The sequence below is a fragment of the Chaetodon trifascialis genome, chromosome 12, assembly GCF_039877785.1.
Source record: "Chaetodon trifascialis isolate fChaTrf1 chromosome 12, fChaTrf1.hap1, whole genome shotgun sequence".
NCBI lineage: Eukaryota > Metazoa > Chordata > Actinopteri > Chaetodontiformes > Chaetodontidae > Chaetodon > Chaetodon trifascialis.
This window is the reverse complement of record NC_092067.1, coordinates 9,617,129-9,637,248: the sequence shown is the minus strand read 5'-3', so window position 1 is coordinate 9,637,248 and position 20,120 is coordinate 9,617,129. Positions and strand designations below refer to the sequence as shown.

Genomic DNA, 20,120 nt, shown 5'->3' with positions numbered 1-20,120 from the left:
AAATACAGTCTCCTCCTGCTCTCTAGATGCCCTCCACCCTCTTATGCTGCACTGGTAGTTTATGTGTAGTTGTAGATTTGTCTAGTACTCACTGTAAAGGTTCGGGGAAGTGAGCTGAGGCGGGACGGCTGGGGAACGAAGGGCCTCGCCGTGACAACTGAGGTTAGACGTGAGCTATCCGATCTCTGGTAGCTCCTAGGGAGGGAGGCAGAAACCCGAGACACCCCGGGAGGCTTGGGTTCCATAGAGCTGAGCTGTGGTTGTTGTTTGTACAGAGAACCAGAGGAAGGGGCCTCCACCTCAGCCTGTGTGCGCGTAAATGGGCGCCTTGGCTCAGGCACCTTCTGCACCGAGCTGGAGGAGGAGACAATGGTTGTGGCTTCCCCTATCTTGGCTGTGCTAGTGTTGTCTGAGACCGGAATCCTCCGTAAAGGTGCAGCTGCTGGAGACTGGGATGCGTGGAAAGAGCTGCGGCTGGTAGGAGTGATGGTGGTTGTGGCGTTGCTGCCTGCAGGTCTGTCCACGATGTTGACTCCCCGCAAGGTGGGAGGGGAAGCGGCCCTGCCGGTAGCTGGTGAAGCAGCGGGGGGTTCGTCCTCTTTCAGAGAAGGCTCAGGGGGTTCAGAGGAAGAGTATGGAGTGTCAATAGTGTAGCTCCTGGCAGGAAGGGTTCGGGTACGTGGGGTAATGACAGGTTTCTCAAATACGTCCTCGTCGTTGTCCAGGTAAGAGAGAGATTTAAGACGATCACCAACGCTGTTCTTCCCTTTATTTTCTCTGTGGGGTTGGGATAAAGAGGTTAAGAGGAAAAAAGTGGACAGTAATGGGTGCAATATCAAGACGAGGATGGAATGGGAAGCAATTTAGGGGGATGAAAGGGACAAGTGACAGGGAGGAAAACAGAAAGAAGGTTGAAAAGACAAGGGTGGAGAGGGGAGGGGGCATGCTGAAAGCCATGATTACATTACACTTTCACACTGAGTGAAGGCACAATTACAGGGTCTCCTCATTCACTCCTGCACAAACACTCCTGCAGTGCCTGTGTTTAATAACACAGAACTTCTCATACACACCATGGCTTTTATTACCTTAGCAAAAGATGCCCCTCCGAAGGGAAAAGAGGCGCAACAGAGGAACAAATTCAGTGTGTGTTGTTCTTTGGTAAAAACGAGGATCACAAAATAAAAGTAGAAATTCTATAGCATTAAATCTAATAGTACCATTATGCATTTCCCTGCACTATCACAAGTGTCTTATCGGGTGTGTTTTCCCTTACCTCTCCTCTTGCATCTCCTTGAAGGTCTTGGACCTTCTGTTGCTGTTGCCGCTGTATGTGATCTGCTCTATCTTCTCCCTTTCCTCTTTCTTCTTCACTATGTCAGAGTTGACACTCCGGCGCCGGGTCTTCCATTTACTCAGGTCCTGCAGCAAAAGTAAGCCCAGATCACCTCATGCACCATTTCGGAACAACTCAGCTGAGATCTTAAGGTAAAGCAAACTGGCTGTGCTGCATGGCTGACTGTACAGCTGAGAGAAGTGAAGTTGAGAAGGAGAGAGAAAGACGCACAAAAAAGAAAGGGCTACATTTGAAGGTGTTCTATTTGTGTGCTTTAGGCTCCTCCCGGCTCACCTCCCCTGTGTACTGGGGACTGTGTGACCTAAATGCTGCTTTAAGACTATTATTCTGTGATGACACCAGTCAGACTGCTGACAGACACAACACTGTCACACTCACAGTCATATGTATATATGTGGATAACTTTTTAATACTTTTTTCTTCTGAGCAAGTGATGGATGACTGCTGTTAAAAACTGGAGCATCGCTGCCCTTTGAAAATGATTCTCCAGCAATAACTGGCACTCCAAAGTCAATTTCGTACGGATTAATCCTGGTTATTTTCATTCTGGGCTCTATGTATTACATCAGCTGTAGCATTAGCAGCTTTAGCATTCATATTAATGCTATAAAATGTTTCCTGATACACACACTGACGAAACTGGAAATGAGGACAGTCCATTAGCCAGAGGGCAGTGCTGCACCAAGCAGTGTCTGCCTCCGTCTCCAGCTTCTATCTTAACAGCTCTCTTTTCACTCTGTGGCCACAGACTGCACCACGACACCTGCTCTCCTGACTGCCGCACAGATCCCATAGATCATGTGCTCACCTCTCACTTCTGTGTTGGGAACATAACTTTCTCCTGCCATCCTTCTGTTTGCCTTGATTCACAGAACAAGAACGGCGGGAAGCAAACAGATACATCTACCAGTTATACTCACATCCTGCCACTTATCCTCATTCTCCTTTATCTGCTGACGAAACTTCTGCAGCTCTTCGTAGTGAACCTGTCGGAGGACAGCGGGGTCAGCCTGGATATCACTGGTTGATTTACTCCTGTGGGAAAAAAGAGGAGGAAAAAAAAGGGGTTTTTTTTACAAAAAAGAGCCTGGGCATCAGCATTAGAGAAAGGGATGTTTTAGTTTGCATATCCTGGCAGAGGCTTAACACAAGGCAAAAAACAAGAGAAAAGATTATCAAAATTTATTTAACTCCAAGTATGCATGCACCAGCTCGTACAATCGCGGCAAATAAATCGTAGAAAAAATCCAAATCCAACAACTCTAAATAAGTCCACCTTGTACCATCCAAATATTTGGTGCTGATGGTGAACATAAATTGCATTAGACCCTCATCCTGTAACCAAGTGTTAGTTTGCAAACACAGCATGTGGGTCACCCACAGAAAACTGTGGCATGATGTAAGCTCACTGCGTTAGTAACATGTATCACAGCCCTCCCCGTCATGCAAAAGAGCAAAGTCGCTCAAAGCTCACAGCCTTTTGTTTTCACTTACCTTTATGATTTACACATGTCTCATATTGCTATCAGGGTACTTACACCAGTGCTCAGTCATTACTCTCACTGGGACAGACTACAAGGTAGCTAGATGACCTGGTGTATTGCTATGGTATGTTGTATGCATCTTTTCACTTTGTTGCTTTGTCAATAGAGCTTTGTGGAGTAATGAACAACCCCCCCACACCACCACCACCACCACCACCCTGAACTTGGCCCTGTGCCATACAATACTCTGTGTTGTGTGTCAGCATTTAGCAGCTAGAGGGTGAGAACAGCAGCACAAAAGCAGGGGGCAGCGAGGTGTGACTGTAAGAGGCCAGAGCAAATGCAAACGTGCCACATTCCTGGGAGCCTGTATCAACTCACCCGTCGATACTCTCTTGCGTTTGGTGCTGTCTAGGAAACCAGAGAGAACCACAGACAAGAAAGTCACATTTCTGCAGAACGTCTTTTGACAGTGAGTCTGAGCTTGAGGCCAATAAGTGACTCTGACACGAGCTCTTCTCCAGCTGACGGGCTTCAAATGTATGTAAGCCCAGCTAAAACATGACTCGGCTGGTTTTCACTTGAAGAAGAAATGAGAGTTTAAGGTGTTTATATAGTAGGCTTGTAGCACAGTACCACCTCTCCTTTTCCCTGACGTTTGGCTGGGGAGGTGTGTAGACATGCATCTTTCTCTAAACAATGCTGCCTTTATGAAGACTACAGCATGATGTCACTGGAAACATGGCTTTACATTTGGAAGTGAAGTAAATCCAGATGGCCCTGACCCAGGTTAAATGGTTGCTTTGTGCGTGCTTGTGTGTGTCTGCAGTACAGATCTGTGTTCAGGTTACTATGGAGTCTACAAGTCGCATCTTCTCTCAGAGCTGTGGGGAATTTATATAGGCTTTCATGTCAGCTCGACAGACACATTTAATTGCCCTGTCAGTGTGTTCACGACATCTGGATATGACTCAAGCTTGAACTTTTCAACACTCCCATGCTGCTGCACTTTGAGCTTTACATGTCAGTGTGAAGTTCCCTCTGCCGAGGAAAACAACATTGTTCTGAGGTCAGATCCGTGTAACTGTAGGTGTAAGGTGAGGTCAACAAATGGCCGGTGCAACGCAGTCCATCACAAGGTCATGAAGTCTCTTATTTCCTTTATTATGCTTTTCCAATCACAGGCAAAAATCGGTCTGATAGGAAAACGAAACCAAAGATAAAATGCAGGCTTTGGGTCTGTTTAACAGTGCTCGTTCAAAAACCACACTTCAAAAACACAGCAGCAGTAGATTCAATTTGCATTCTGGCCATCCACTCTATTTATGTGTAAAATGAAAAATATTGCATTAATACAGAAAACCATTACCAATGGCCCTATAATGTCATGAAGTCTTTCATTAAACTTTTTTCTTACTGGAAAAGGTAGCAACAAACACTTAAAACACGGAAAAGTTCTGTGAATGTTGAAGGCACCTGCTATTAGTTTCCACAAAGAACAGCTTAACTGGATACAACACCCATCTGTGATCTTTCGACAAGCAGCAGTCGAGACCATCATCATCATCAGACAGAAAGTATTTCCAGACTGAAACGGCACTTAAGATTTTTCACAGAAACAATAAAAACACAAAAGGTTGCAGGAAAGGCTACAAAGTAAGGAGAAAATAACAGGCACTGTTAGAGCAATCAGCTTTTATAACTTCAGAGCAACCAGCCTCTCCACCATGAGCCTCTTTTTATATCTCAGTTGACTAGCTTCCCTTATAGCTTGCCATCTCTGCAGGTCAGCTTCGCTGCAGGAAGAGGGTACTGAGGGCGTCATCTGATTGGCTGGTGGACCTCTCAGTGAGCTGTGGCTCTCCTGAGAACAAACTCCCAGTTTCCTGAGAAGCATGTCATCGGTTTTAGGATGCATTTCCCCATCAACCTGATTCTGTTTATTTGCTGCTGCCTCCGGGGTCAGAGGACAAGGGGGGCAAAGGAGTCTGGCCTTGAGATCAGGAGGCAGAGCCCACGGCTCTGGAATGGGCATAGGCGCATAGTTGTCAGGGGCTCCTGAGAGTGGCCGTTGTTGCTGAGCCTGCTGGGTTTTCTCCTTACGGTAAACCACATCGTCCTGCTCAATATCAGGGAACTCGCTGTCCTCGGTGCAGCCATGGTGGTGTCGCTGGGTGATGATGTTGAGTTGCGGTTCAGACGTGTAGAGACGTCGGCTGGTGGGCAGCTGAGTCTTCATCATAGCCAAGTCTGTGTTGGACTGGAAGGCCAGGGTTCGCCTGGCAAACATGTCATCATTCTCCAAGTCAGGGTAAATGCTCTCATAATCAAAGGGATCCGGGGGTTCTCGGGGGTCTTGGCGCCCCCGGAGGGGCCACCTCTCACATTTCACCAGTCTGGGACCTGAGGTAGGGTCCGTCGGAGCAAACACCAGAGGGGGGGTCTCTAATAAATGGGACTGTATTGTGGGGAGCAGTGGGGGAGTATGTGCTTGGATATGAGGACTGCAGGGTGGGCAAAAGGAGAGAAAAGGATAGAAAGGTGATGAGTGCATGCATGTGAACTGGATCAAAGAGCAAGAAAAGGAGGAAGAGATACATAAAGCAGCCAAAGTGGTGATTTTTGATTCAAACAGATGTTGATCCACAATCACTCTGCTATAAAATAAAACTGCAATAATAGTGAGTTCTAAATCTTCATTAGAATATGCTGTAATGAAAATAGGATAATGCTGAGACAAAGCCTATTTTCTGCTAAGGTCAGTGCAGGCAACTACTTTATAAAGCAGCCTTCAGCAGCTTGACAGTGTATTTTATCATTAGTACATTAGAAAGCAGCTCATCAGAAATTCAGCCCCAACATGAGCTAATTACATATTTCTCCTATAAAATGTGGATGCTCTAACACATTCCTTCATTGTCACAATCATGCAGCTGTATCGACCTTTTCCCCACAACAAGGGTGGTGTGAGTCGAGGCCTCGTGTGTGTGGGAGTGAGAGGGGGAGGTGCCAGAGGGAGAGGGGGCAGAGGAGAGCCAAGGGCTGACGTCACTGTCTGAATCATCTGATGAAGAGCCCGACTTCTTATGGCTACAGCCGAGGACAGCAGGGTGGAGGAAGGACAGGGGGCAGAAGCAGAGAGAGGGTAAAAGGGAAAGATAGGAGGCAGTGGTAGGGAAGGAGAAAAAGAAGTAAGTGGGAACATCTACAGAAAATTCAATGAATGACAGAACACCACATTTTGCATTTTAAGATCTAAAAAGTTAAAGTGGCATGCAAAGATAATTTAAGGACACCAAAATCCAAGAAGTCTGGTGGGAAAGTAAGAAAAGACTGTGCAAGAAGCAGGGAATACACTTTATCTATGATGCTGCAACTTAAAAGTGATTAAAAGTGTGTGTATATATGAGAAATCCAGATTATGATGGATTATTATGCCCTCACACACCTGAAGCCTTGCATCTTCTTGTACCAGGGTCTCCTCTGAGAGCCCAGTTTGATCTTCTGTATGTGAATGTCTTCCTCAGGGGTCCAGAACTTTGGTAAGAACTTGTCATGAGATTCATTGCCAGCGGGCTGGGGTTTGATGCCCATCTTGCGTGCATAGAGATCATCTTGGACGGGGTCAGCATAGCCCACCTCGTCGTCCTCGTCCTCAGAGTCATCGTATATCTCCCTGAACAGGCTGTTGGTGGACACGCCCCGGTGGTGGTCCACCCTCACAGAGCTGTGCATGGGAGGCAGCGTTGCCCCACTGTTGATGTCGCTGCTGCTCAAAAGAGACAGCCAATCACACGTGTCAAAAGAATTTTTCAGCAGCAGTACAGCACGGCAGTCACGCAAGGAGGAGCGTATTCCTCAGGCACAACAACCTCAAACGAGATGCCGCAAGGATTAGCAAACCAATGCAAGCTCAAAACCAAACTGGAAAAGAGGCAAAAATTGATTTGAGGAGCTATGTTGCCAACTCAAATCAGCCCTCCAAGCTCATAAAATTCAGAAGGAGCAAAAAAGGACATGCTGCAGCTAAAACCTCAAAACAATTCAAACAGAAACCAACAAACTGAAGACTTGTTAGCAGCAGCATGCTACGACCAAAGATGTCGCTCATGGGTACAATTAACTATGCAAACTGAGGGTGAGAGAAGCATTCTAGTTTGCTCTCATCAGGCAGGCACATCAAAGTCACACTGTTGCTTCATGTTCTCTGACCTGAGGAAGGTCACATTCTGTTGAGGTGCAACACTGGGAGTCATAGTGACCTTAGGCCAGGGGCCCCCTCTGGGCCCAGATGCCCTTGCCGCTGCCACGGGACTGGCGGGCACGGCAAAGTTAGTGGGAGGAGCTGGGGAGGGGCTGTGGAAGCGTCTGCTGGCCAGGTCATCCAGAACAAGATCAGGGTCTGGTCGATCCACGTCTGAGTCGCTGCCACTTTCGTACTCGTAGGTCCACTGCAGATTAGCCGCTGGCACGGCGCTCTGGGAGACTTGACTGCTGCCGTAGCCGTCAGAGGAAAGCCTTGATTCACTGTGGTTGCCATTCCACAGCAAAGCAAAATGAAACGCAACACCAGTGCACACCACCATCGACCATTCGCAGACAACACATCAGCACCACAAACATCAATAGTGATGGGACAGGAGAGAACGGAAAGTTCACGCATTTGAAGCACAAACCAAGGATTTGGGTAAGAACACATTCTAGATCACTTTGTGTTCGGTTGCTTTTAAGAAAGAAATAAAAGGAATGATTAATTAACTGAAATGAGAAACAGCAGCTTCAAACAGATCACAGTGTTTACTGTTGTCTATATTCTAACAGTACCTGGTGAGTGTGCCTTCATCCTCTGTGTAGGTGGCGTTGGCCCAGCTGCGCCGACTGTCCTCGTTGCGTTCGGCCCGTTTCTTCCTCAGTGGAGCGGGAACGTAGCCTGAGGATTTGTCTTTTGTGGGCAGGAACTGGTTAAATGGGGCATTGGCCTTGGGTGTGATGGCCACCGACCGGCGGTAACTGGCAGTGTCCCTGTTGTCAGCCATCCTGAAGACAGAGTCTGCCTCAGTGTCACTGCAACAACCTAGAGCACAGGCAGAACAGGGGAGGAGAGGAGGTGTAAGACGGATAAAGAAAGTGGGGGAAGAACTGAAAGTGAGGAGAAGGCAGAGGTCTGATGAGGGTAATGATGTAGCAAAAAGGACAAAGGAGGTGAGAAATGAGGGAGCTACCCTCACTCGTGTTGTGTGTTCTGGCGTGACTTCGGAGGAGTAACAGAGGGTTGCAGGGTGGGGAGAGGAGGCCTCCTCATTTACAAGCTGGTGTGGATGGCTGTGGAATGTCTCACTGCCCTCTCTTACAGGGGGACAACCGCTGTGAGATCACTGACCAGCACCTCCCTCTCTCAAAGCATACTACACGAAACAACATCACAGACGGGCTTTAGCCCTGATGTATAATATCTCCTTTGAGGACTCGGGTGAATTTTCCCTCTAAGTATTCACTTTCAAAAGCACACCACTAGATGGCATTACGCGTTTGTTTTCACTAATGGGAGGCAACTTTCTGGCTCTGATGCAGCATATCTTCCCTGTTCACAAATATTTGAAGTTCTGGACAGATGAATTTGATTAGAAATATTCATGCTGGGATACAATTTGATGACTGAACGCTGCACGGGTGTGAGAGGCCATCTCGAATAGCACAAAAAACAATCGCAAAAATAAGAGAAAACATGCTCTAAAAAGCCAACTTTGGTAGAAAGAAAAAGAAGCTCTTACAGGTCAGAACAGCAGGCATGCCTGATTATGAATGTGTCGGTGTGTGTATAGATGTAAATGCCAGAGTGTCTCCTACCCTCGCTGCTGCCTTTAAGAGTGGTGTCAGATGAGATGCTGTGGGGTCGAGAGCCCAAAGAGTCCAAGCTGTCCAGAGAGTCGTCTCTCTTGTGTCCGCCTCCTCCTCCTCCTCCTCCTCTCAGATGGTAGAGCTCCTCTCGCTCTGAGTACCAGCTATCTCCGAAACCGCTGTCCCTGACGCTGCTGCCTTTCTGACTGGATGTTTCCTGCAGAGCCTTTCATGCACATAAACACACACAGTCAGATAATAGGGTGCCAATTACAACATTTAGCTCCACTGTGTGTGTGGTGTGTGTCCGATCTCCCAGGTCGAGTGTGAATTTGTATTGTCTGACCTCTCATTCTTGCAGACTGAGTTACTTTAAACATATGCTTCTATACTATATGAGGCGATGCATGCTGCAATTAAACTGGAACAACCTTACTGTTTTCTATCCGCTGCCATCTCTGTCAAAACAAACAGTGCCATGTTCTGTGTAGCCTTGATGACTGTGTTTACTGCGCGAAGACAATGTTGTTGCACATAAACACATAAGCAAGCCCCGGAGCCACTTTAACCAGCACGGCTGCAGACAAGCAACAACTTGTCAGCCACTTTAAAAAGAAAATGATTTTCAGATCTGTAATCCAGTGAATCCTACCAGACAATACAACTCCACAAACTAAACCCAGCCTAACCCCACGCCACTGAACTCGGATTATCATAGCTAAATGTACAAGATGCAAGGTAACCAACTGCTATTACTGAAAATCCCTGTAGTCAGTTGAATTATAGAGGCTCTGAACACCACCACCACCTATAAATCTACGTGAAAGCAAAGTGCCAAATTCAACACTAGAAGGAGCAGGGGGGAGGAAACGGAGGAGGACGCGGGCTTCCTCAAGAAAAGAAGCAGCTATTTTCACATGTGAACTGTGTGCCGTGCTGTAAACAAGATTAAAATAGCTGAGTCAAAGGATCAGGTCATTTATGACTTAACGTAGCTCTGGTTTTAGTGGCCAGCAATCTTGGGCCCCTTGGCCTTTAACGGTCATTCTTCCGCACATAGTCTACATACCGGGAAGGATACAGAAATGTACTGGGCAGTGGCTGTAAAAGAGGATTTCATTCATGCTATTCCTGGTTTGCACAAGAAAATTAAGCTTTTGTTACATGACAGCTCAGATAAGACAGTTCAGAGTGCACAATGGATTATCACCCATTGAGAGAGTTTTACCTTGTATAGCGCTGTGCCCAATAATCCTTCAAATGCCTTAAAGTTCAGGTAAGGCCCATCATAGAAATGGTCACACTGAGCTCTTCTACCCAGCCAGTAAATGGTGATTAACACCTGGAGAGAATAAAAATCTTATTACACAAACCATACATGCCTATATGCAGAAATTACTACCAAACAGAATACTAACTGACGAATGTTGTGTGCAGTGCTAAAGCAGGTGATTGTTCTGATAGCTGCAGCCCTACTCTGACACAAGGTGATATCAGCCGGTGCCATGCTCTTGTTTCCAGGCTCATCCAGAATACTCTGTTGTTGTTTGTGTGTGCATTAACAGGCTCGACAGGTAAATGTGCTGCACCAAAGCAAACAATCATTGCTACGTCAACAATGCCACTCCCCTATTATACATGATACGGCTCAAATTGACATGTCAGCTCTTTGGTTTTATGCCATCAAAGTTAGATTATTGTTGCAGAGGACAAAGCAGGGAGAGCAAACATGATGGGGCAGTGATGAGAAATCCTGTGGTTTCACTTGCACTTGGCAATTAAAATCTAAATCTATGACTAATATCACATGTTGGACAAAGAATTCTTCAAAAGGAGCAATTAAACACTTTCACTGACAAGACCTTGAAATATACTGTATCTAAAGTTTAATCTTGGATTAATGTACTAAAACTAGTCTCTATCCTGTCATTCCCCATCACAAAACACTGCCCCCAGAAAGTAACAGTGAGCAATGTGTTTAATGTGACCATCACATGTGTATCACATTAAAAGTCATCTTAGCAATGGTACAAAATGTTTAATGTCCAAACTCAGAATCATCAGAATTATTGCAGCAGAGACAGAGAAATTGTACTTTTTACGCCACACATTCTTCTTCTGTAAAAACCTGGCACCTACGTTACCCACAGTGCAACTCAACGGTCGACACTTTGGTCGGAGATTCGGGTGTGCTATGCTAGTAGCGGCTAATGTAGTTTCGAGCTGCTAGCTGCAAGTAGAGATGAGGAGTGGGCTACAGAGGTCTGGAAAACTCACTTCTTCCTAACTCCACACCGCCAGTCTTCAGATCCAACCGACGCTGACTCAAGTGACATCACTTGAGGCAATTTATCACATAACTCCCTCTGGAGCCGCAAAAGGCTTTATCAAACTTTTTCTGTAGTAAGGTATTCTATCATAACCCCAGCTGACGCTAAATTATGTTTTATGTTTTATTGCTGCCGAATGCCGAAAAATCAATTGCTCAGAAAAAAAAAAGCAAAACCAAAACATTGCTCATATTTTTCCACTCACATTTTTCAGCCTCCTGTTGGTCTCTTGATGCCTGCGAGAGAAAGAGTAGAGAACAGAGGTGTATTTGTGAGAGAAAATGACAATAAAAGAACAGAGGGCATGCTTGTCGGGTCTCTGTGTTGGGCAGTGAAAGAGCTGGAAAGTGAGAGCACAATCCAGACTACTGCCAGCCCCTCACTCACTCTCACACAACAGCACAAAGGCTGAGAGAAAAACAAACACGTTTCAGAAAGAAATCATTGCAAGCAATAAAGTAAAGTGTTACATGCGTGTGTGAGTCTGTTTTTCCACTAATCACAAAATCCAGCGGCTGTAAAAACATTTCGTTAAAGTTTAGGGAGACAAAAGGGTTTTTTTTTGCTTCTGATTTCAAACAGCGATAAAACTAATAACAGCTCATTTAACATCTGAGTACCGAACAAGGCTCTACTGTTGGTGCAGCAAAGCCGCGAGCATGCTCCCCAGGTCATGCAGAATGTCTGTCATATTTCTGGAGTTTGACAGTTGACCTGGCAGTCAGTAAATCACTTTCTCAGAAATATGTCAGCTCATTCTGGCTCCTGTGACCATGCACAAAGCTCAGTCTCAACCTGCAAGCCTGGTAATACCTTTTTCTTTTGCACTGTGTCACCTACACTGGAGTGTCTATTTAGAGAGATCATTTAACAGTGGTAAGCTGCTACACTACATACAGCAACCGTAGCAGTGACAGAGGAAAATATACAGTCTGCTGCACGTCCCCTGTGCATGCTAAGCATTCGTGCCGTCATGTGGTAATACAAGTCACACATGCCTCTCTACCCGGGAGCACTTTGATTTCTTACAGACCTTTCCTAGCACGCAATGTAACCAATGCACCTGCTGAGAACGTAATGTGCGCCTGGTGTTGACATCTTAGATAGCTGCTTGTCAATCAAACATATTTAGATGGCGGGTTAACAGTGCGGAGGTATAATCAAGCACATTATCATTACTTTAGTACATACCTTTAGAGCATATCTCTTTGCATTACTTCATATTTTTACTTCACAGCATTTCAATAGTTCCTTATTTAAACACCCAGCAGTTATGGAGCAATACTACTGTTCATTTGGAGTCATGTTTGTTGCCACCTGATGAATGTAAGTCCAGTACTCTCTACGTTTCAGGGGAAACATCCAAAAATAATGTTCCACTGTGTTCACCAGCTAGTCTCAAATGGACTGTCTGCCGTTTGATGCTGAACAGGTGGTGTACAGTGGGTTTTAAGAGCTTTTTAGCCAAAAACAGCTGCGACATGCTGCGACCAAAAAAGACACTATGAGAGTGCCGACAGTGAACTACTGTCAAGTTGTGGACTGAACAGCTAAACAATGAGCTCAAACTCGCTGTTAAGCCAAGGGGAGCTGCAGACTCAGATGATAATAAGATTGTGATGAGTGACTGCATTCATATTCACAAAAATATTGATTATAGTCACTTTAAGCATATTTTGCTGCTAATACTTCTATACTTTCACTCAGCAGAACATTGACATGTCATGGAATATATTTACATTGTTGTATTGGAATTTTTACTTAAATAAAGGATCAGAGTATTTCTTCCACAGCATTTAACTGGATGGAAAGCAGACCAACTTTCTCACCAGTATTCGTCATCTCACACCAGGGTCTTCCAATATAGTCTTTTGCCAATGGTGAAAACTGAAATGGACCTTTACCAGTTTGGCCTATTGTAAATTTATAGGCCCAATAAAAGAGGCGAGTGAAAAAATGCCTTCTCTTGTGTGGCTTGGAACACAGTCACAAAGTCTAAGATTATAACAGTGGTAGCCAGGTCCAGAAAAAAGGAACTGTGTACCAAAACTAGAACCACACAGCTTCTCATAATGCTCATTTATGGCTAGTGGTAATAGCTGAACAGAGGAAAAAAATACATAAAGGCTATTTTCAGGCCTCCACAGCCTCAGGACTTCGTCTGTTAGTATCAGCTGAGTGTTCATATGACTGAGCACAATCATCTGCAGAACGTCACAAGAACACCAGCGAGTTCTGCACAGAGAGAGCAAGTTAGGAACAGTCTCTGTGGGGTAGGATTACCACTTAAAATAAGCACACTGGGTTTTTGGTATTTAATCTACCGAAAGGAGAAGGAAGCCGTGCTTGTGTATCTTGCACACATGCCAGCAATGAAGGCAATATTCTGGACATCACATTCCACTTAAATTTAACTGGAAACTCAATACATATCATGTCAAACAGATGTCATCAGAATAGAGTCTAGTCTTTTCTGTCTTGCTAAGATGTGATAATATTTGTTTGATGTCCATCTTAAGTTTGTTTCTCATCTTATAGGTAAAAGAGTACAGTATAGTAACGCAGTTCAGGGTCCTCACAATGGCTGACCCCTACCAGACATAAAAAAAACATAATATTCAGCAAGTGTACAGAGCTCTGACAGGGAACCCTCCAGCTTAACAAATTAACAGAAGCCTCTCATCACTTCATTTCAGCTGTAAGTGTCAACCTCGGCATGCTTGCACAGACTTTCACATCTCTTGCCAAGGTCAAAGGGTGAGGGAGAACCGATCCTCCATCAACCGAGGACATCCCTCTTCTTTTAACTTCCAGTGGGAGTGTGAAGATACAAGAAACTTAGTGTGTGCTTAACATTCATCAACCACACAATGCAATACAGATGGATTATATCAGACAACGGCTACACGCTCAATCAACATAAGAAGCATGGGTCATACTGTAGATACATCACTTAAATAGAGACAAATCAAAACCATCATTTAAATTAAAACTTGACAATGTTTTATTAACCTGAGTCAGTTCCATCTTTTCACACTGAAACAGAACTATGTGACATTATTGTGCCAAAACATCAAATTCATTTCAAATGACTTGAAGGAGCAGACGAGTGTGTTCTGCCAACACAAGCTGGAGACAAAAAGAAACACATACAACTGAAGAAAGATAAGCCACTATTCAAATGTTAGACAAATAACTTCTCGACATAAGCCAAAGTAAGCCATCTCTCCAATCCAGTCTATCACTTCCCTGTGCAGCAACTAAGGCCAAATTATGTTTAGAGTTGATGAAGGTGGAAGCTGCACATGCTCTGAACTGAGACCACAGGATGTGTGGCTCAAACCGTGTACAGGATCAAGGCTCTCTGCTTCTTTGAGGCAACAACATCCAAAAGAAAAACAAACGCGGCACCAACTCCTTAAATTAATGGGTGTGCATGCGTGATCAGAAGCATACCTCTGCAATGAAGATCACTTGCTCTGCAGCATTCAACGCCACATGCATCATCCTTCACCTGTCTTCTTTCATTCTAATAAAATGCCTTGGATCTGAAAACACACCCAGATACTATCGTGCATCAGGAGTCCTGAAAAACGTGCATAGAGGAATCAGCTGCGGCTGAGACAGTGTCAGGCATCATTGTGTCGCACTAATCAGAGACACTGCAGCCTCTGTGAGCGAGGGAACGGGGTCAGGCTGGCATTTCTCTCCCCAAGTCAACTGCGGAGCACAAATGTAACCCTTGTGTTGGCCTTTTACAGCCAGGGCCGTGTTCATGGTTTAGAAACTTTATTGGCCTTTTCAACATCATCACTCGTTCGGTTTCACAATCTGCCCACAGTTCGCACAACAGTGCAGTAAGAAATGACGGCAGTGCAATATATTAAACCATGAAACCAGAGCGTGAAGTGCCAACTCAGTGAACCACACCCGTAATACTAACACACAGGGCACTTCGTTTGCCTCCTTTGCATTATGCCCTTCACTTCACAGGAACATTAAGACATGTTGCAGTGAGCTTAACTACATAAACAACAGTACATACATGGCATGAGGTACAATGTATGTCGGTGCTGAATAAATTCTGATAACAAACTGTGTAGTCAGTCCAAATTTGTCCAGGAAACAACGCATTCCTTCAGGTAGTTCAAACATTTGGATTGAGCTACAGCCAGGGATGCCATTGCATAATCCAAATCATGTAGGCCTAATCACATCACACCACAGCCACTCCTCTTGATCTATTGTTTAGTAGGAGTCACTGACATTCCTCAAATGACAATAAATTCTGATGTACCTGGCAATCTTTTGCAGTTTCCTTTTTGTGACTGTTTGGAGAGCAGTCAACCTTTGTCAATAATTTGCTTAATGAAATGGCAGCAACGAGCGAGACTTTGGACCCCTCTCTGCGGGGGATTTGTTTTGTCGGTTATCGGAGGTCACAGAGCAAAAGCTGGACTCAGAGTCGCAGAGTCTTAATTCAGCAAAGGTAGTAATACTGCATGCAAAAGTATTCCATTACAAGTCCTGCATTAAAATGTAGTCAAGCAAAAGCACAGAAGTACTGTAAGCAAAATATACCTTAAACCTACAATTATTATTATTATTTTTATTTTTTTTGACATTTGGGAGCAGCACAAACGCAACACTGACATCTCATCACCTTTTAAGACAGTTGATATGGCGAACTTGTTAGCAAACAGTTGCTTAGTTACATATTCAGCAGTGAGAAAGCAACAGTATCATTAATTTGGAGAAGTAATTTTGTGTCACCTGATAAATGCAAGTCCAATATTTACTCACTTTTAGCTCTGCTTTTGGTCTCTACCAACTCCTGAGGGAAGTATCTGCCTCATTAGCTGCTAAATGCTCCACTATGTTCAGCAGCTAATCTCTAACTGTGTCTGTCTGCTGCTTGGTGTAGAAATTGTTATATCCATGTCACAATAGATAATTATAATATAGGGTATAAGATTAATATATTATTACATATTATGAGATTATTGATGTTAACATGTAAGCACAGTTTTAATGTTATATATGATTTAGGTAGAGCTAATTACACCTTTATACACTGTTGGGTTGCTTAATCTGTATTTAGCAGTGAATCATATTTATAAGTTGGTGTTACGTTTTTGAATGTGAAATGTTATTCACAACTAGATACCTCAGACCTGTGCTTCAATACAGTACTTGAATAAATGTACTTGTTACTGTCCAACACGTCATGGCTTATAAGATCAGACAAGCTGTAATTCCTCTTCAACTCACTATGATGTACAGTATAGGAAGGTAAACTGGAGGTTTATGTATCTTACACACTGAAACCGGTTGAATAAGCATGAGAGTCCCTCAGCATCGACAGTACACCACAGTGTGTAATGTTACAGTATAATGAGTACACTTCCTTGGTTCCACTCAGTGCAATTTCCATCGTCTAAGCCAGATATTCTGTTGAAGTAGCTCTGGCACTACATGGCAAAACATTCATAGCGTTCAAGTGTAAAGCAATCAGCTGACATTTCATACCAATAGGGGAAACCTAGCATGTTCCAGCTTTTTCCAATATGTCAGTTCAGAGTTGGGGTCCTAGTAAAACCTTGACTCCATGCTGCTGAATTTCCACATGGCAGCTCCGAGTGCAAAGGAAGTGGCTGGAGTTAAATAGAGCACTTTCAGGTGCCATGATTCATCTGCAGCACTCAAATTCCCTCATTTCCTGGGCAGCTGTTAGAAACTGACAGAGTTGGTCTAAAGTGTCCAGTGAATCATACGCTCCAATGATGAATCAGATTTGGTCTTGTCAGTATTACACCTCCGGGTGTTCAGTGTGGTTGAGCTTTGCTGTAATTAACGTGGATGATGAGAATACCTTCCAGAACTTGACACTCAGTAGCATACCGTCTTCTCTTATCAGTCTGTTACAACAGTTTGTCATGCTGTTTGACAATTTTGACATTGAATAAGTTTGTAACTGATAAACATCTTTATTGCAAAGTACATTTCACAACATAAAGCAATAGAGGAATATGCAGTCCAGATGGTGGTAAGGCCAATACTACAAGAACAGAGAAGCTCAAAGGTCAAAGCAGACAGCCAATAATCTTTTATGGCTGCCGCGACAACACAGACCAATATGAATTCAACTGTGTTCTCAGCACATGTCGCTACAGTCAATATGTCACTTCAGCTTCAGGTCAAAAGAAAGATACTCTCCTTGCTGATAACTATACTTCAAGCAAAGGCTAGCAATGTGTGGAATTCAGCATGTCTCATGCAGGTGTAGGTGAAAAAGACTAATCACTTAATCACCAAGTTAATGACAGGCTTCTTTTTCAGAGCACAAATGTTGAATCAGTTCTTTTTAATCAATTGCTTTGGATTTGTTCCACCTTTTGTAGAAGTTAGGGCAGATCAGGGCTGCACCTACCAATTAGATTTATTGGTCAAAAATAAATAATAATAATCTTCAGCCCAACAGTAAAAATAATAATAATAATGATAATTCTCACATTTGAGTAGCTGAAATCAAAGTATCTGTCAATTCAATTTTTATCAATCAACTAATCGATTCATTAACTTATCATTGCAGCTCCAGCGTAGATTGGTATCTATGGAGAAGCTGGTGCACACGTGAAAGTTATGCTATGTGTGCATCTATAACTCTCTATGAAACTGAACAAAAATCAAGTAAAATGAAATACATTGAAAACATTAAAAAGTATAACAGTTTAAAAAATGGCAAAAAATGGGCCAAAAGAAAGAAAAAAAGAAGAAAGACTGCTGATTCCTTTATGTGATAGTTGAGGGAAAGAGTGGATGAAAAGAGGCATCGAGCACCAACATGACAACAACCGTATTGCTGCTGAAACAGAGAACAGGGAAGCTGAGTAAAGCACCTGTCAGACTGGGTTTAAGGGAGTGGAGGTTGGACACACACCAGGGGCAAAGACAGCTGATAGAGACAACTTTCTCCCTCTCGCTGTCTGTGCTGTGCTCTCTCTGGCTCATTTGCCTAAGCTCTGATAAGCAACAGTGAAATAAAACCAATGGTTGCGTGTCTGCAGCCTTGTTTGGGAGTATGCCCTCATGTTACTCTGTGTGCGTGCCACCTCTCTCTGAAAGAGTTAAAAACATTGCAGCTGGGGAACCACATAATTGTGCCCGCAAACAAAAAAAGCTTGACATTTTTCATCTCAAATAAATTCTCAGCAAAGAGAAGACTTCACTCAATCAAAACATGCTGCATTCAAGCACGAGAGTGACAGTAAGAAATGACTTGAAGAAGAGAAATTCTCTCTGAACCATTTGTCAAGATTGACTCTTATTCCAAACATTTGCAGAGCAGCAGCAGGGTCATCTAAAAAAATGAGGACCTGGAATGGTTGAGCATGTTTGAGGTGAGCAACAATGTGCTGCAGCAGCAGTCCAGGACGAGTGAACAGATTTCCTTATGGGATACAGCAACAAACCCACAAACCATACTCAACCTTTCACAAGCGCACACATGCGCAGGTGTTCTGTGAAGACCACATGCAGGGGGAGAAAACACACTATTAAAAGCTCTTCTCCTGAGTCCTGATACCATTCCAATCAATCCTGCTTGTCAAAGTGACCCCCGCGGTCCTAAAAATAGGATGGCGAGCCCCCTCTGACCAAACCCCCGCATGCAGGCTGACATGGTGGCAAAGAGCTGAGCCACAGAAACACACTCACCCCCAACAGAGCAGTCGGACTGATTTGATCTGAGGGAAAAAAAATATTCTAAATGCTTTGAACGCATATGCTAAAGTTAAACTGCTAATATGTCAGAGTTAGCTCTACATGTCAGCCTTAATTGCATAAACGTGGGCGTCATATTTTCGCATTCTGACTGTCATTTTGAAATGAGTAATTTACGGCCAATATCATGGGAAAAGGTTGTGCAAGAGGGGAAATGTCTGATAAGGCACAGGGCATCAGTTCCATAAAAGAATCATCTCTACGTTTATGACACAATCAGACATTTAGGGAATGATACTGTGGTATGTGAGGACAGCCTATCTTCTGCTGTGGGGTGTGGAGGGTGTCTCTTGATAAATAGATTTGTTTATTTAGAGTTCATACTTCTATGTGTGCACAGTGCATCTGCGTCTGTATGGGCCGTTGTGATGTCTGGTTTCGACACCAGACTTGCTGAAGAGTGACTGACACAGTCTTGGCTGGATCATGAGAAAAACGCTGCGGGAGGCTGTGGAAACATCTCAGAGGAACAAACCAAGCTTAATTGCACAACAAAGAGACAACATGAAGCGGCACAGAGCTGCAGAGAGAACAGAAGCGCCGCTGATACACAGCATCTTAAAACAACTTTATGACATCACTCAGCATTATTTTGCCACCAAAAGTGATTGTATTTGCTACTGAGGGCCTATCTACGTCAAGTCTAACGGCCTGCAGGGATTGCTGCTGAAGCACTTTTCTTTGTGCTTGCACAGCAGAGCCGCAGGGGGTGTCACAGTGGATGGACTGAGCTCTGAGCTCTGAGCTCTGTCGGCTCCCTCCTGAAGGCACACCTGTGTAAAACCTGAACAGGTTGTTCAACATACTGCATACATCTCTGCCTGGCACGCAACTGACATGGGAGCAACTGTCTGGAACTGAAAAATAATGAGGCAGTGTCTTGACATTTTTGTCCTGTTTGACACACTATCAGAAAAACCTGTCCTTAAGATGTAAAACCTGTATTTGACAGGAAGCAAGTACCTTCATGTCTAATGTTTTGCGACTGAATTCATGATTTGCTTTAAGAACATGAACCTGCACTGAAAGGAAATGAATTTGCTCAGATATTATTTAATCAGATCAGCGAACCAGACGTGCCGAAGAGCTTGCCCTTTGTTCTTCTTGCCTCTGTGGCTCCATTTTTGAGAATTTTTTGGCTTTATTAGACAGCAGAAGCAGACAGGAAATGGGGATGAGAGGGGTATGACGTGCAAAAAACGTCAGCGACTCGAATCAAACAGGGGATGTTGCAAAGGCTGTTCGCCCTCCATCACTCCATCATATTTTCAAGTACCACATACAGCTGTGCTGAAATAGGTGCTTACTAAAACAAGAATACACACACAC

At 44.1% G+C, this 20,120-nt stretch overlaps 2 protein-coding genes across 2 annotated transcripts in view; both read right to left on the bottom strand.

Annotated features, from left to right (window-relative positions):
• The window catches only part of lmo7a (LIM domain 7a), a 47,237-nt gene that overhangs the window by 13,069 nt on the left and 14,048 nt on the right, over positions 1-20,120 (bottom strand). Inside the window, exons 6-13 of the mRNA XM_070975488.1 lie at positions 11,215-11,245; positions 9,908-10,021; positions 8,689-8,905; positions 7,666-7,915; positions 3,223-3,252; positions 2,278-2,392; positions 1,277-1,422; positions 93-777 (exon numbers count right to left, since the gene is read on the bottom strand). Coding sequence (XP_070831589.1) covers positions 93-777; positions 1,277-1,422; positions 2,278-2,392; positions 3,223-3,252; positions 7,666-7,915; positions 8,689-8,905; positions 9,908-10,021; positions 11,215-11,245 — 1,588 coding nt within the window. The remainder of the gene's footprint in view (positions 1-92; positions 778-1,276; positions 1,423-2,277; positions 2,393-3,222; positions 3,253-7,665; positions 7,916-8,688; positions 8,906-9,907; positions 10,022-11,214; positions 11,246-20,120) is intronic.
• On the bottom strand, positions 3,671-7,653 carry LOC139339977 (LIM domain only protein 7-like). Its single transcript, XM_070975489.1, has 4 exons — positions 7,054-7,653; positions 6,290-6,610; positions 5,785-5,931; positions 3,671-5,345 (listed from the first exon to the last, which is right to left on the bottom strand). The coding sequence occupies exons 1-4, from the start codon at positions 7,425-7,427 to the stop codon at positions 4,538-4,540; spliced, it is 1,650 nt and encodes a 549-aa protein (XP_070831590.1). The 5' UTR covers positions 7,428-7,653; the 3' UTR covers positions 3,671-4,537.